At 51.3% G+C, this 17,544-nt stretch overlaps 2 protein-coding genes across 2 annotated transcripts in view; one reads left to right on the forward strand and one right to left on the reverse strand.

The window, feature by feature from the left end:
* NR5A1 (nuclear receptor subfamily 5 group A member 1) overlaps positions 1 to 2,185 on the forward strand; it is a 48,714-nt gene extending 46,529 nt beyond the window's left edge. The window contains exon 7 of the mRNA XM_038745243.1: positions 186 to 2,185. Coding sequence (XP_038601171.1) covers positions 186 to 433 — 248 coding nt within the window. The 3' untranslated portion in view covers positions 434 to 2,185. The remainder of the gene's footprint in view (positions 1 to 185) is intronic.
* An 8,455-nt stretch (positions 2,186 to 10,640) lies between these two features.
* ADGRD2 (adhesion G protein-coupled receptor D2) overlaps positions 10,641 to 17,544 on the reverse strand; it is an 82,675-nt gene continuing 75,771 nt past the window's right edge. The window contains exons 23-26 of the mRNA XM_038745654.1: positions 15,518 to 15,565; positions 13,428 to 13,481; positions 13,077 to 13,318; positions 10,641 to 10,713 (exon numbers count right to left, since the gene is read on the reverse strand). Coding sequence (XP_038601582.1) covers positions 10,641 to 10,713; positions 13,077 to 13,318; positions 13,428 to 13,481; positions 15,518 to 15,565 — 417 coding nt within the window. The remainder of the gene's footprint in view (positions 10,714 to 13,076; positions 13,319 to 13,427; positions 13,482 to 15,517; positions 15,566 to 17,544) is intronic.

The raw sequence follows: 17,544 nt of genomic DNA on the forward strand, positions 1-17,544 counted from the left end.
GTAATGGGGAGATTTAAGGGCAAAACGCCTGTTCTTTAAGTATCCCTCTCCCCAAGTTGATGGCCCTACACCTGCCTGGTGAGTTGCCTCCAGCTCCATCCCCACCTAGGGTCAGCCCTGGGGTCTGTTCTCTCCATTGCTCCCCTCCTTCACCAAATCATTGCCCTGTCCCTATGTCATTGCAGATGTGAAGTTCCTGGAGAATCACAGCCTAGCAAAGGATGCGCAGGAGAAAGCCCACGCAGCCCTGCTAGACTACACCCTGGGCCACTACCCGCACTGCGGGGACAAAGTCCGGCAGTTGCTGCTGCGCCTGGCTGAGGTGCGGGCTCTGAGCATGCAGGCTGAGGAGTACCTGTATCACAAGCACCTGGGTGGGGAGGTGCCCTGCAACAACCTGCTCCTCGAGATGCTCCACGCCAAGCGGACTTGAGTTCGAGGCCCGGCCCCGGCCCACGGGGGGGGCCACCACAAGTCCCTGCCGCCTGTCTCCCAGCTACCCCAGCTGACTTCTCTTCTTACACGACACCGATGGGGATCCCAACCTTCCTCACTGCAAATTCTTGGACTTGCCCCTTCCAGGGCGCCCCGCCCCTGCCGACAGTGCCAGGCCTCCCCTCCGGCATAGACTGTTGGGGAGGAAGAGGAGCCCGCTAGGTGTCTACACAGTCACAGGTCTCGACTGCCTCCTGGCCTGTGTCTCTGGCAGAGGGGGCCAGGAGTCGTGAGGTTGCCATCAGGGTGTGCGGGCTTGGGAGCCTGAACCTGCTTCCAGCTCAGGCCTCTCAGGAGAAAATGGTTCCACCAGGCCTTCCACCCCTTTCCCTACCAGCTGCTTCCTCCCTCCCAGACTCCAGGACTCCTCATCAGCCTTGACCCCATGGGAGAACATGTGCGCACGTGTTTGTGTGTGTGTATGTGCGCATGCCTTTGTGTCACCAACAGCTTCATTTGTGGATTTAGAGAAGGGGTTCGGAGGCCAGGGACCAAAGGACAGGACCCCCTGGGTCATTTGCCACCCATCCTGCCCCACTACTGTACTCTGGGGAATGGGACACACCAGGCCGCTGGTGGCCCCAGGAGGACCATGAAGAAAGGGGAGAAGAGGAGGCGATAGGGTAGGGATTTCAGTAGTCCCTCTAGTTTCAGCAATAAGTGAATTTGCTCAAGGTGGAAGGGGGCAGTGGGGATCAAGCCCTAATTTGCTAAACAACAAGTTTTGGAGGAAGGCAGTTCTAACACAGGGCAAGGAAGTCACATGCTCCAGTACTCTAATTTTGCAGACACAGCTCTGAATTGATCAGCCGGATGAGGCATTCTTCCCAACCCTGCTCTCCTCAGGCCCAGCTGCCCCCTATCCTGGAGGCCACAGAAAGGGAATTGGATTCAATCAGCATTTTTTTGTGAGAGGCCCTTAGCCAGGGGTTTCAGCTTCTCTGCAAGACTGGAGGGGAGAGTTCCTAGGTCCTCTGTTCTTCTCCACTCCTCCCCAGGAATCCTGCCTTAGTGGGTTGAAAAGGGAGGTGACTAGTGCTTCCTTGGGAAAGGATTAACCAGACACTCCAGAACAGAGGCCAGATGGAGGAAGGGGGATGGATTTCTTTACTTGGGACTCAGTTATCAATGCCTGTCCCAGCCTGGTCTCTCTCCCCAGCCCCATGTTCCTTGCCTTCCCGGCTTTTAGGAAATGCCCTCTTCTGTTGCTTGTTCAGTTGCCCCTCTTGGCCCTGTTCCTGTTCAGAGCCCTTGCAGAGGTTCTCGTGATCTCGGGGAAACTACAGGATATCATAGTTGATGAAAGCGCTGGGCTGGGCAAGACAGAATTTGGGCTTCCAAAGGGAAGCAGACCCCAACGCTAGTGAGGTTGCCCCCCACCAGGTTGGTTGGGTTGGATTACATCATCTGACTGCCAGAAGGACCTGAGGAGGACCCACGCTCGAGGTATTTCTTTGGATTATTTTCACATATACTATTGGAAAGCCCTCGTTGGTAGGGTAAGGAGGGTCACCCAGGGGATGCCAAGGGTTCAAAGCGCATCACTGAACCAACCCAGGGTCAAGGCTGATCAATGGCCCCTCAAGCCTCCATACCTGCCTCACCTCTCCAGGCAGATGGTCCAATCTTGGCAGCTCAGAAGCTCCCTGTGGCTGGGTGGGGGTGGAGGATCAAGAAGGTGCCTTTTCAATGCTGCAATTCTATGCTGGCCTTCACCCCCCCCAACCCGCCACAGTCCCTCCCCCAGCCATTCTGAGCTGCCATCCAACTCTTTATCTTGGTCTTTTCCCGGCCCCAAATTGGTGCCTCCAGCTTGTTGCCCATGCTGGGCTCTGAGCCGTTCTGTTAGAGATGCTTGTGTAATGTTTAGAGTGGAGTGTCGTACCCAGACAACTCTCTATACTTTTCTTTAGATTACTTCTGCTGCGGTTTGTGTTCCGTTCATGCATTTTGGCTGAAAAAATTGTGATTGAGTTAATTAGCTGGAGGATTATTAGCATGTACATTTTTGCTTCTCTCTCTTTTTCTCTTTCTTTCTCTCCCGTGATTCAGTTTCACTTTGTATTTTGTGGATTTTTAAAGAGCTGGAGACTGTGGATACGAAATTCCAAAATGGGTTTTATTTTCGGAAAATGAGAAGTGCCCTTACGTGTCTCTCTCCCTCTCCTAGGGCAGGAATCATCTTTGACTTTCTCGCCCCAACTAAACCCTGTAATAAATTTTGCAATTCATTTAAAAACTCGTCTACCTCTTTCCTTTTCTGCTCAATGCCCCATTCTCTGTTTAGAGGGTCGGGTAGGGAAGGAAGCCCATGGTAGAGCCTTGTGTGAATCTGAAGCTGACCTGTAATTCTACGTATGAAAAATATCAGGCTTTTGCCAATTCCCTCCTCCCATCTTCAAACTCAGTTTGGACTCAGGGGGACATGATCAAAGTAAAAAGGGGTGTCTCCCTATCTGGCATCTCCCACACCTTGCTGGGCCCGACATATTAACCTACCTCTGATCCTCAGAACTGGACTCTGCACCTGCCAGAACCAACACACTGGCTCTCCCAGGTCCAGTGGGGCCATGGGAACAGCAAGCACGGGGCTCCATAGCTACACCATGGTGGCTGGCTGGAGCCATAGACTGTGGCCTGAGAGCAGCAAGCCAGAACCCAGGACAGATGGCTTGTGAGGTCTGTTCTGCTTTGCTCTGCCCTGCTCTGCTCTCTAGCTGTCAGACTGTGGGCTCAAGGTTTCCTCTCTCCCCAAAGTTTTCTGGTTTTCTGGTAGCTGCTAGGGTAAGTGGGCTTGGGGCTAAAGCTAAGCCCAAACCCTAGGACTTGGTGGCCTGGAAGTGGGGAAGTGGCCTTTGAGAGTGGGCACAGGCAGGGTGGACAGGACTCAGTGCCTCCGGGTCCCTCGGCTGGGGAGAAATCCGGCAGCCAGACGGGTGGCACTTCCTAGGCCCCTTTTCTGGACATGGCCTTTCAGGACCGGAGAAGAAGGGCCGTGCCTGTTTTTCATTGTGGAGGGGGAAGCCGGAGAGAATTTTTGTTTTTGGTGGTGGTAGGGTGGGAGGCTGAGTGGCAAGGAGCCGAGCAGGGTTGGGAAGGGACAAATCAGCTGCAAAGGGGCCCAGAGAATCTGATTTGGAGTTTTTTCAGGACCATGGAAAAACTCTTCTGTCTGTCTGGAAGCACCCAGAATTTCCCAGAGATAGGGCAGTGAGGGAGGCTGGAAGCCCAGCCCCAGAGCTGGGAGGGTGAAAGTAGGGGCCCTGCCCCCTCGTCTGGAAGCCCCCATTGCCCCCACCAACTTGGCCACAGTGAAGAGGAAGGTAGGAGACGCAAGCCAGGACCACACTGAAAGAAATTGAAATCATTTTACTTTACTGATCACTCTAAAGGAACACACAACCGCAGCCCATCCATACCACAAAAGCGCAGCAGTAACAGGCTACTAAACTGCTACTATTGTACCGACCCTGGGCCTCTGGCCTAGGAACACTCCCACTCTGAGTTGGTGTGAGTGTTGGCAGGAGGAGGAGGACAAGGACAGGAGGGGGAACGACAGGGGCAGGGGAGGGAGGGAAGGAGGAGGTGGGAGGAAAGGGATGGGTAGTTTGAGATTTTGTCCCTGGGAGGCTTGGGACATTTTAACCCTTAAAGAAAGGGCCGGAGGGAAAGGGAGCCAAGAAAAAGCTGGTATGGGCGACTGCAAGGAGGCAGTGCAGGGAGGCATTTTCCTTCCCCAGGAGAGGCCTCATCCTCCAGGAAAGGCCTTTGCAACCTCCCCTGAACCGGGGGCACTCAGTTCCCCAAACGTGGAAATGCAGGCGACTGGTGGTCAGCACCCCACAAAAGGGTGGCAGCGGAGAGAGCACAAGGAGAAGGAGAGCAGTGTGTGTGTCCACCCTCTGCTAAATGTAAATAATAATAATAATGTTGGTATTTGTTAAGTGCTTACTATGTGCCAAGCACTGTTCTAAGCACTGGGGAGGGTTCAAGGTTGTCCCACATGGGGCTCACAGTCTTCATCCCCATTTTACAGATGAGGAATCTGAGGCACAGAGAAGTTAAGTGACTTGCCCATAGTCACACAGGTGACAAGTGGCGGAGCCGGAATTAGAACCCATGACCTCTGACTCCCAAGCCCATGCTCTTTCCACTGAGCCACGCTGCTTCCCAATGTAAATGCTGAAGACGTTTGACCCACGATGAAAGCACCTGAATCAACAACAGCTCAAGAGGCAGACATGTCCCCTGGATAGGGGCTGGGAGTAGGGAGGGGTTTATTATTTAAGCGCTTAGTACAGTGCTCTGCACACAGTAAGTGCTCAATAAATACGATTGATGATGATTATTTCTTGTGTGAGTCCCCAGTGTCTGCAGGGGAAAAGTGACCCTGCTGGCCAGTTGGCAGGGGGGTGGGGGGTGGGGGCTCGGGGCCGAGGGAATCACAAAGAAGCAAGACCTCTGGCAGCCCATAATCACCCCTCCCAGAATACCCCAGCACCCACTGGCCCCGGGGAAGGGGGACTTGATTATCTTGTATCTACCTCAGCGCTTAATATAGTGCTTTGGTACATAGTAAGCGCTTAACAACTGCGAGTTATTAGGAGGGGGCGGTCTATCACCACAGTCACAGGGGTACCCCATGCAGCCAGCGTCCTCACCCAGCTGATTCTAATATCTCCCAATGCCCCAAGCCAACATCTCCAGCCTTGGATGCCAGGGGCGGGAGGAAAAACGAGAGGAGACACCCCCAAAATTTGTTTAGGACTGAAGTGTCTCCCTTAATAGCAGCAGGGAGGCAGAGATGCAGACTGACATTGTCACACACAGGGTTTATGTGTGTGCCTGAGGGGAGCCTGGGAACTGCTGCAAGCCTTTGGCACCAAACTGATGGTTCATCCCAAAATGGGGCAGGTGGTTGGGGGTCGTGGCTCCTGCGTAGGTGCTGAGTCTGGAAGAGTAGCCTGCGCAGCTCCGTGCTCTGGCCCGAGCCAGTGGGGAGGGAAGAGACAGAGAGGGAGATAGAGAGAGGTGTGGCAGGCCGCTCGCCTTGGTGGGCTCTGTTGGTCAGCCCCATCCTAGCTGGGAGGCTGGGGCCGTCCATCAGTTCTCCCGGGTTGCTCTGCCTAGAAAACTGAGCCAATAGATAGCAGTGGTAAGTAAGGTGGCCGAGGAGGGGTGGCCTGACTTCAAAGTCCCCACCCTTCTGGGTCCCCAGGGATAACTGTGTTGGGAGCTCATGCCCTCTTCCTGCCCTCCCCTGCAGCCTGGGCTTCCCAGTTCCCCAGCACCTGCCCCTTCAGGAGAGTTGAAGTTTACTGGACACTAGGCTAGGAGACCTGACCTGGGTCAGACCCATAGTCCACCCAGCCCTAGATTCTGTCGCTGACAGTAGCAGTGGGCAGCTCAGAGGAACCATATGGTGGCTGTGCACCTTGATGGTCATCTAACACCCCCAACGCTACTCCTCTTGTGACCCATTACGGACCTCTGTTCTGGGTACCTTTCCCTCCACCTTAATGATATTTCCAGTGGCATGATTTGCCGAGGGATTTTGTTTTTTGGACATTACTTATGGAGTGCTTTATGCCAGGCACTGTACTAAGTGCTGAAGTAGATAGATGTAAGCTAATCGAGTTGGACACTGTCCATGTTCCAAATGGGGCTCAAAGTCTTAATTCCCATTTTACAGATGAGGTAACTGAGGCACAGAGAAGTGAAGTGACTTCTAGGCTGTGAGCCCACTGTTGGGTAGGGGCCGTCTCTATATGTTGCCAACTTGTACTTCCCAAGCGCTTAGTACAGTGCTCTGCACACAGTAAGTGCGCAGTAAATACTATTGAATGAAAAGTGACTTGCGACTTGCCCAAGGTCACACAGCAGACCAGTGGCAGAGCTGGCATTAGAACCCTGGTCCTCCGACTTCCAGGCATGGGCTCTATCCACAAGGCCACACTGTTTCTCGGGGTTCTCCATGAGGTCAAGCTTGAACCTCCTGTGGCAGTTTAAGCCTATTTTGTCTTGTCCAACCTTGGGAGACTGGGTGACTACTCCTGGTACCTGCCCTGGAAACCACGACCCTGCAGGACCTCTAGGGCTGTGGCCCTAGCTACCCTTCAGCCTTCTCTTCTCCCACCTGGGTATCACCCCCTTCGGATCCCGGAGACCGACCTGGAGCCCAGGGCTTTCCCCTCACCCCGCATGGCTGCTTTGGACCCCCAGGGACTGAGTCTCTCTTGTGGGGGGAAGCAAGGGGAGAACAAGCACAGAGCTTGGGTCCTGTTGGGCTCCTACTGGGGGGAGGGGCCTGGGGGTGCTGCAGATGCCACGAAGGAGGGGGCAGGTGGTGAAGCCGAGGGAAGCAGGAGCAGGGCCACGTTGCTATGTGTGACTTAGCAACCGGTCCGGGGACAATGGAATCCTCTTGGGGACAATGGAGACATCCCCTGAAGAAATGAAGGTGCCGATGGCACATCGCTTGTATCACGGGCACTGTAGGTCACTGTACCCTGTCCAGTGGGCACCCCGGGGCCGGAGTCAGGGTGGGGGCTGAGGGCAGGACTGAACTGGCACCCAGACCTGGGGGCCAGAACTGCTGGGAGCTTGTGGAAAGAGACCTAAATCTCCTCTCAGCAGCGAAGGGAAATAATAATAATAATAATGGTATTTGTTAAATGCATATTGTGTGTCAGGCGCTGTACTAAGCGCTGGATGGTGTCCGAAGGATAAGTAGAGAGTTGGGAAATCAGGAAAAAGACCTAATCCTCTGGACAGCTGACCCTGGAGTACAGGTCTCAGCTAGGGGAGAGCCTAGATACTGGAGGAGCAGGTGAGAATGGAAGGGAGAGGGGTGCGATGTCTGGGGCCCCTAAAGATGAGGTAGAAAAGACAGAGGGCTGGAAACTGGGTCCTGTGAGGAACTGGGGGCATTTATCTGAGAAAAGGAGGTGGGGAGGGGTGAGAAACTGGATGATGCCTACATGACATCAAATAACTGTGCTGAGCAGGGTGCCAAAATGCCATTCTCCATGACCATGGAGGACCAGCCAGAGGAAGAGGGTTTAGACTAGGGCGGGAGAGGTGAGCCCAGTCTTCATAAGGAGGATCTTCCTGACCACTAGGGATCTTGGACACTGAACATGGTTGACAGAGAGACTGTGCAGCCTACAGCCCTGGAGACCTTTATCTGTGCTGGATCCACTGGTCGTTCACTAGCCTGGGAACAGGGGGCTGGACTCGATGAGCAGTCGAGGTCTCATCTGGCTGTAGGATTCTAGGGCTTCTTCAGGCACCAGAGGAGCAATGGAAGGCCGTGTGTGTGTGTGTGTGTGTGTGTGTGTGTGTGAGAGAGAGAGAGAGAGAGAGAGAGAGAGAGAGAGAGAGAGAGAAGGGGGAAATGAGAGGGTAGGAGTAATGGACAAAGAAAGAAGAGTTTGGCCCTAGCCTTACATCAAATCCTGCTCTGTCCATACAGACAGGGGCATTTGCCCCCAGCAGGGGAATTACCAATTACAGTTGAGCGTGTGGGCACTGCCCCAGGGGCACACCAGCTTGTAGTATCAATAATAAAAATAGTTATGGTATTTAAGTGCTTTCTCTGTGCTAAGCACTGTACTAAGCACTGGGGTAGATGCAAGTAAATAGGGTTGGGCACAATCCCTGTCCCACTTGAGGCTCACAGTCTCAATCCTCATTTTACAGATGAGGTAACTGAGGCACAGGAAAGTAAAGTGACTTGCCCAAGGTCACATAGCAGACAAGTTGCGGAGCTGGGATTAGAATCCATGCCCTTCTGACTCCCAGGCCATGCTGTATCCACTAGGCCATGCAGCTTTGAGCATGCTGTATTAGAGGGGCCTCTCCTCCTCCTCCTCACCCTTCCCTTCATTTATTTCTTCCCCTACCCATCTTCTCAGTTGTGTCTTCCTTATCCCAACTGGAGACTCTGCAGTCGACCTCTTCCTCGTGTTGCCCTAGTGTTCAACCCTGCTGCTGCTGCTGCTTCTGATTCCAACAGCTCCAGCCAAGCAAGCCCCAATCAATGCTCTGCCCTCCTCCCTCCCTGTCCCGACTCCATGATCCCGCAACCGCTGGGATAGCCCAGGAGTGCTGGGAGACATAAGTGACACAGTTACCCTTCAGGAAAGCATTACCTGATGACTTGAATGCAGTCAGTTCTACAGCCTGAAAAGAGAAGAAAATGGAGACATGTTCAACAGAAATTACTTATTCCTTAAGTGCTGAGGTGAAGATGGGAGCCTTAAAACACTGCTCAGTCCTCTCTGCCTCCTGGCCACTGTCTTGCTCCTGGGTCTGAGGGGGAGTTAGAGCTTCTTATCTCTCTCCTATTCCCCCACCACTTACACACCCTACCAACCAACTCCACTAGCCAGCCCTTCCTCTTGGGTGCAGGGCAGAAAATATGTCTACCAACTTTGTTGTACTGTATTCTCCCAAGTGGTTAGAACAGTGCTCTGCACACAGTAAGAGCTCAATAAATACCATGATGATAACTCATTCAATCGTATTTATTGAGCGATACTGTGTTCAGAGCACTGTACTAAGTGCTTGGGAAGTACAAGTTGGCAACATATAGAGACGGTCACTACCCAACAGTGGGCTCACAGTCTAGAAGGGGGAGACAGACAACAAAACAAAACATATTAAAAAAATAAAATAGAATAAATATGTACAAGTAAAATAAATAATTAGAGTAATAAATATGTACAAACATATATACATATATGCAGGTGCTGTAGGGAGGGGAAGGAGGTAAGGCAGGGGGATGAGGGGGAGAGGGAGAGGAAGGTGGGGGCTCAGTCTGGGAAGGCCTCCTGGAGGAGGTGAGCTCTCAGTAGGGTTTTGAAGGGAGGAAGAGAGCTAGCTTGGTGGATGTGCTGAGGGAGGGCATTCCAGGCCAGGGGGAGGACGTGGGCCGGGGGTCGACAGCAGGACAGGCAAGAATGAAGCACAGTGAGGAGGTTAGCGACAGAGGAGTGGAGGGTGCGGGCTGGGCTGTAGGATTAAAGAAGGGAGGTGAGGTAGGAGGGGGCGAGGTGATGGACGGCCTTGAAGCCCAGGGTGAGGAGTTTTTGCCTGATGCATAGGTTGATTGGTAGCCACTGGAGATTTTTGAGGAGGGGACTAACATGCCCAGAGCGTTTCTGCACAAAGATGATCTGGGCAACAGCGTGAAGTATAGATTGAAGTGGGGAGAGACAGGAGGATGGGAGATCAGAGAGGAGGCTGATGCAGTAATCCAGTTGGGATAGGATGAGAGATTGAACCAGCAGGGTAGCAGTTTGGATGGAGAGGAAAGGGCAGATCTTGGCGATGTTGCGGAGGTGAGACTGGCAGGTTTTGGTGACGGATTGGATGTGAGAGGTGAACGAGAGAGCAGAGTCGAGGATGACACCAAGGTTGCGGGCTTGTGAGATGGGAAGGATGGTAGTGCTGTCAACAGTGATGGGAAAGTCAGGGAGAGGGCAGGGTTTGGGAGGGAAGATAAGGAGTTCAGTCTTGGACATATTGAGTTTTAGATGGCAGGCAGGCACCCAGATGGAGATGTCTTGAAGGCAGGAGGAGACACGAGCTTGAAGGGAGGGAGAGATAGCAGGGGCAGAGATGTAGATTTGGGTGTCATCAGCGTAGAGATGATAGTTGAAGCCGGAGCGAATGAGTTCACCAAGGGAGTGAGTGTAGATAGGGAATAGAAGGGGACCAAGAGTGGGATGGGAGGGGGAGGAGAAGCCTGCAAAAGAGACTGAGAATGAATGTACAGAGAGATAAGAGGAGAACCAGGAGAGGACTGACATTACCAGATGATGGTAATGATGGTATTACTACAAGCACTTAGTACAGTGCTCTGCATATAGTAAGTGCTCAATAAATATAACCGATTGATTGCAGCAAGCTCAGCCAGGGAACAGAAGCATAGAGTCCCTCCTGCTGTCAGTGCCCCTCCTGCTGTCAGTGCCGCTTTGCTCGCTCTCTCTCAGAAGCCTCAGGGTGTGGGCATAAGTGGAGGCAGGGCAGAGTTGTGGGAGAAGCCCCCTCTGAGGGCAAGGCTCCGGGGGAAGTTCCCATTTGATGGTAACACCTGGAGCAACTTCTGTTGTTGATGTCCCCCCTCCTACCCACTCCCATTAAGGCTGCAGGAAATTGATGCCATCTGGGCTGCTATCTGCTGGCCTTGACATTTTGGAAAGCCCCTGGCACCTAGATGAACACAACCAGAGCTTAGGAGTCAAGTCCCTTGGATAATCTCTTTAGTCAGCCATCGGGGGAGTTTTCTTCCCACTAACCTGGCTGTGGCACCCCCAGATTTGTGGCCATGAATGCCCCAATTGGGAACCCTCTGCTTTTCACCCTCAGAGGAATGGAAGGTGCAACACGGCTCTGATGAGGTAGCCACTGCAAAGGGCCCAATTCTTCATAATTATGGTATTTCTTACGTGCCAAGCACTGTACTAAGTGCTGAGGTAGATACAAGATAATCAGGCCCCACACAGAGCTCACAATCTAAGTAGGAGCATAGTCTGGAAAGCACAATTATATGGGAAAGCACCGGGTCGTGGAGTTGAATACAGAGGGAATGGGCCCATTCTCAAGAAGCAGTTAGTCCTTTTTCTAAGCACTGGGGCAGATACAAGCTAATCAGGTTAGACACGATCCCTGTCCCACAGTTTTGATCTTCATTTTAAAGATGAGGTAACTGAAGCAAAGAGAAGTGAAATGACTTGCCCAAGGGCACACGGCAAACAAGGGGCAGAACAGGGATTACAACCCGGGTCTGGGCCTGGGATCTGCATGCCGGCTCACTGTTGGCATCCATCCCATCTGTCCTGGGGACCCCGAGACCCTGAGCCGACACAATAAAAGCTCCCAACAGTGTAGGGCATTCTCTGGGAATCTTGACACAACTCAAACAGTGCCTGGCATGTAGTAAATGCCAAAGAGATATTTGAAAAAAATTCAAACTTTACATATGGGACTGACATCCAATTGTCAAACACCGACTGCCTGCCCAGACCAATACCCAACTCTGAACACTAAACCTCCAACCCCTAACTCCTATGCTAACCTAGCTGGTTTCAGAGCAATGGATAGGTGCCAACGACTGATCTTCGGTTGTTGACTCTGTCAGTTTTCTCTGCCTAGTGATTCTTGGTGGTCTAGGAACGTGAGGTTTGCCTGCTTGCCAACAAACCCACTCCCAGCTCCAACCCCACCCTGAAGTGGCCAGGCCCATCGATGTGCTCCATTGTGAGAAGGGCAGATTAATTGGTAAGGAGACTGCTTACTGGCTTCCCCGGTGACATAATCAAGGAAATTCCCATCGGGACTTTGGTACCAAAGTTTCCTGAAGTTTGAAGGGGATGCATATTAGGATTATTTAATGCTTAGAGACACAAAAACCGTTAGAAATAACAACCATGAAACTCATCATTACCCTAGCCCAAGCTTCTCCAGTTGTTCTCTGGTGTCCTCTGAAGTTTGAAGGTTCCAACAGGCAACCCACTCCAACTGCCCAAAATGACCCTCCCTCCCCTTGCCCCAGGACCTTCTTCCCTTTTCCCTGGAAACCCCAGCCCTTGTCCCAAACTCTGCCAGGAGAATCAAGTTGTGTTATCTACCCCAGGGCTTAGTACAGTGCCTAGCACATAATAAGCGCTTAACAAATACCATAAAAGAAAGAAACCCTGCTAGCATTCATTGGACAAGCATCCAGTAGAGTGTGCTGAAACCAGTAACTGTTCAGTAAATGCGAGAGATTGCTTCTCCCTTTGGGGCTCCCTTCTTCCTCTGCTTGCCTTGCTCTCTTTTCTTGGGATTAGATTAGTTTAATGACTCGTTGCATGGAGCCTTTGGTGTGGCTGTGTCTGATTGTAGATGTGAGTCCCCTCCCAGGGGACAGATGGTCTAGCTGTGTTATCTGACGTGGTTCCCCTCACTGTGCTGTGTCAAAGAGAAAGTCCAAGAAAATGTGTTGTGAGGCATGAGGGAGGTCATCTCATCCATCTTCTGCCTCTAGACTGTATCTGATTTGATTATGTTGTACCTATTCCAGTGCTCAACACAGTGCTTGGCACACCGGAAGCCCTTAACACAGATCATAACTAACTAGGCTCTGGAACTCTATGCCAAACCAGGGGCGTGAGCATCTTTGTTATTTCCAAAAGCTTCCTGGGCAAGGAAATTGCACCAACACTACCCTCTGTCTTCCAGTTTCATGGGAACCTCTGAAATGACACCTTTATTCTCCTGGTCAGTGGTAGAATTGGGATTACAATCCAGTCTTAGAATTTTCCATGTTCACTAACCCTCCCCTGAATCATAGCTTAAGGATGCCTCCTCCAGAAAGTTTTCCCTGGTTAGCCCTGCCCACTCTCCAACCCACCAACATAATTCCTAACCCCTCCCCTAGGCCTGCCTGCCTTCCTTTTAAACTCATCCTTGTAGTTATTCTATCTACATGTTTTTATGTAGCTTGTCTCCCCTATTCGACTGGGAACTGTCTGTTCAGAGCTCTGCCTTCCAAGCTTGGTCAAAATTGCCGAGTCACTGACTCAAGTGCTGACCAGATGCAACTTGATGCTGGAAGTTGGGCTGCATTCCGGTCCTTGACCTGGGACCAGTGGCCCAATAGCCCAAAGGGGTTGCTGCTTTTTTTTGTACCTTTGTGGGTGATGTTCTTTGGACCGGGGCCCTGGGGGCCAGTGCCAGGGCTCAGGCTGGTAGGAGTGGAGGGGCTGGCCTTCGCCATTTCCCAGAAGGTCGTGTTCCTCGGGCTGGTCAAGTAGTTTACAGGGTGGGAACAGTTCTGAAAGTCACATCCAGACCACACATTGGTGTGTGCCTTCTGCTGCTGCTTCTCCAGGGCCAAGGGAGCTACGGTGGCACATAGGGCCCTAATCCTGCCCCTCGCTCACCGTGAATGAGAGTGCTTTCTTCTTCTCCTTTATCCTCTGGATAGCATTCCTGACCTGGGGGAGAAAGAACCGTTAACTAGTCAATCAGCTTCTGCCCTTCTGAGCCCCCTCCCCACAATAATTCCCCGGCCCTGAGGTCCAGTGTGCACCTCCTTCCCTTCCCCACAGCACCTGTATATATGTATATATGTTTGTACATATTTATTACTCTATTTATTTATTTTACTTGTACATATCTATTTATTTTATTTTGTTAGTATGTTTGGCTTTGTTCTCGGTCTCCCCCTTTTAGACTGTGAGCCCACTGTTGGGTAGGGACTGTCTCTATATGTTGCCAACTTGTACTTCCCAAGCGCTTAGTACAGTGCTTTGCACACAGTAAGCACTCAATAAATACGATCGATTGATTGATTGCACAGACAGACAGGGCCATGAAATTCTCCGTCAGTCAAGCAGACCCACAGTCCTGTGAGGCCTGAAAGGAAGCATACTCAGCTAAAGGAATCAGGTTGAGGGAAAACCCGTTCAGGATTTGGCTTAAAAATGTGAACATGCCTGATAGCTCTCCAGCTGAACAGCTGACAGAGGTAACCAACAGGCTGGGGAAGTGGGGAAGGAGAGGCCGAGGACTTTGCAAGGGTTGGAAGGCAGAGGGACTTTTCTGGACTCCACTGGCAGCTCCCCCCAAATGCATAGCCTGCATCAGCCCCCTCCCCTCGCAGAGCCCGCTCTCCCTTATAAGTTACCTCAGTGTTATAGATGGCGTAGACCAGGAATATATATAGCCCCTGGGGGAAGGCACAGGGGACAGAGAGAGAGATGGAAAGAGAGAAAGAGAGAGAAAGTGAGATCAGGACAGGTGGGATCAGGCAGGGTGAGGGTTGACAGGGATGGGGTGGGCTGGGCTGCTCTGGCAGAGGGAGCAGGGTAAACCGAGCTTTGGTTCTGGAGCCTTGCCCATCTGGATCTCTGCAAAGCTTTCTGAAGATGGTTTGCCCTCTGGCGGCCTTGTTTCAGAATTCAACCCCTGTTATCAGGACAGAAGACAGTCAGCTTGCTCACATCCCGTCCACAAAGGGCTGCCTCCATATAGGCTCACAAACACATCCTCACATTCATACTCTACAAGCACTCAGGCCCAGCAAGCACACACAAACGTCTCCAGACTTGGAGCCACCAATGCTGGTCCCCAGCAGAAGCTGCGCCCTGACCCTGTGGGGAGATCTCGTGGGCTAATGTGGCCCCTTCCCAACAGTCCCTGACCACCAGAAGCAGGGCTGGTCCAAATGTGGCAAGGGCCAGAGCTTCAGTGCAGCATAAGCTCTCAGCTAGAGAATTAGCTGATGAAAGCTCAATTACCTTGTACCCTGCTACCTTGCCTCCTCGATTTCCTACTACAACCCAGTTTGCACTCCTCACTCCTCTAATGTCAACCTACTCACTGTACCTCAAACTCGTCTATCTCACTGCTGACCTCTTCCACACATCCTTCTCCTGGCCTGGAATGCTTTCCCTCTTCATATCTGCCAGCTGACCACTCTCCCCACCTTGATAACCTTATAAAAAGCCCATCTCCCCCAAGAGGCCTTCCCTGACTAACCCTTCATTTCCTCTTCTCACTCTCCCTTCTATATCTCCCATGCACTTGAATTTGCCCCCTTTATTCACCCCTCCCTCAGCCCCTTAGGACTTATGTATATTTATTTATATTCATTTATTTATATTAAAGTCTAAACTGTGAGTTTGCTGTGGGCCGGGAACATGCCTACTGATTCTGTTTTATTAGACTCTCCCAAGTGCGTAGTACAGTGCTCTGCACACAGTAAGCATTCAATAAATGAGATTGATTGATTAAAAGTTGTGGCCAGACAGAGGGTGAGGCAGCCCTTTCAGAGATCCTAGGCCTATCGTGAATCCCTCACCAAGGGCCCAGGCCCTGACCTCTCCACAGGCTCCGTGGCTCTGTGGATTGACAGGATTGATGGGAAATCCAGTCTCAACAGACTGAGACAGAGGGACAACAGGAAAATCCCAGAGAGTTGGGAGGACTAGTCATGTAGGGCTCCTCCAGCTCACAGATGATCCTTTACTTCCAGCGAGCTGCTCTCCTTCCTGGCAGATTCCGAGAGGCTCCTTGCCTAGGAGACAGTTAGAGCGGTTTGGCAGAAGTAAAGCTAATTCTGCTTCTCAATCCCCCAGCCACCTTCCTGCTCCCCCTCTACTCTTAAATGTAAGAATTTTGGAGCCAGTCCGTCCCTGGGCAGAGACATACTCGCACACGAGGGCATTGGAGAGGGCAGGCAGCAGGTGCACACCTGGAGCCCGTCGCTATGGAAACCAGTTGCTGATCATCATGTAGCAGGTGGCAGTGCCCAGGTTGACAATCCCTCCTTCACTTGCACAGCCTAGTCAGAGAGCTGGAGCCAAAGCTGAGGATCCCAAACCCTCCACCCACTGGTGGCTGGAGACTCTGAACTGAGAGGCAGCGTGGCATAGTGGGTAGAATAGAGCATGAACCTGGGAGTCAAAAGGGCATGGGTTCTAATACTGGCCTTGGGCAAGTCACTTCACTTCTCTGTGCCTCAGTTTCCTCATCTATAAAATAGGAATCGAGACTGTGAGCCTGAAGTGGGACAGGAACCGTGTTCAACCCGATTTGCTTGAATCTACGCCAGCGGTTAGTACAGTGCCTGGCATGTAGTAAGTATTTAACAAATAACCATAATAATACTAATTATTATTATTGTTATTCTGGGGATCTTGGGGTAGGCAAACTTCAGCCCTGAGCTCTACTTCCAGAAGATGCCAATTTCTGCTGCTCCAGTTCCTACGTTCTCTGCCTTTCTCCATCACTCTTGCCAATATCAGCAGCTGCTGTTCAAAGCCCTCCCAGTGATCCAAAACCCTCTCTCTGCCCTCCCCCTGGTAACGGGCATTGATTTGTACCAAGTTCTTCCATTTCTTTTTGCTTTTTTAAAATGATATTTGCTAAGTGCTTACTATGTACCAGACCCTGTACTAAGTGCTGAGGTAGATACGAGCTAATGAGGTTGAACACAGTCCATGTCCCACATGGGGTTCACAGTCTTAAACATTGTTTTACAGATGAGGTAACTGAGGCATAGAGAATTTAAGTGACTTGCCCAAGGTCACATAACAGATAAGTAGTGGAGCCAGCATTAGAACCCAGGTTTTCTGACTCCCAGGCTTTCTGTTATTAATAATAATGATGATGATAATAATAACAATAATAATACCTATGTTCTTTGTTAAGCACTTACTATGTGCCAAGCCATGTTTGCTTGTCCAGTTCTGTTATTTCTGTGTATAGATTGGTCAATTTCTTCAACTTAGGTTGAGTTGGAGAAAGGCGTGGTGAGGGGAGAGGCAATGGAGCCAAGCTCCTATTTGCAGGGGAGATAAGGAGGACCCAGGGAAAAGGCCATGCACTTCCTGGGAAAGACTGGCTAAAGGGGGAATAAGAGTGATGGATTCCAAGGCAGAGAGACTGAGAATGAGGCACAGAGTCTCTCCATTCCTTTGGGTGTTCAGGTGTTGCCATACAAGCATTTCTTCTTGAACTTTCTCACCATTGTCACCACAGTCTCTTTCCCTTCAGAAAATAGTTATGGTATTTGTTAAGCACCTACTATGTGTCAAGCACTGGAGAGGGAGTATGACTTAATAGATACAGCACAGTCCTGGAAGTCAGAGGACCTGGGTTCTAACTCCGGCTCTGCCACTTGCCTGCTGTGTGACCTTGGGGAGTCACTTTACTTCTCTGTGCCTCAGTTACCTCATCTATATAATGGGGATTAAAGCTGTGAGCCCCATGTGAGACATAGACTGTCTCCAACCTGATTACCTTGTATCTACCCTAGTGCTCAGTACAGTGCCTTCCCATAATACGTGCTTAGCAAATACCATAAAAAAAGCACTGTACTAAGCTAGGGTAGATACAAGATAGTGGGGCCTCACACGGGGCTTCCAGTCTACGTAGGAGGGAGAACAGGTACTGAATCTCCATTTTGTAGATGAGGGAACTAAGGAAGAGGAAAGTGAAATTACTTGCCCAAGGTCACACAGCAGGTAAGCGGTGAAGCCAGGATTAGAATCC

Source organism: Tachyglossus aculeatus, chromosome 4 (assembly GCF_015852505.1).
Source record: "Tachyglossus aculeatus isolate mTacAcu1 chromosome 4, mTacAcu1.pri, whole genome shotgun sequence".
NCBI classification, from domain to species: Eukaryota; Metazoa; Chordata; class Mammalia; order Monotremata; family Tachyglossidae; genus Tachyglossus; species Tachyglossus aculeatus.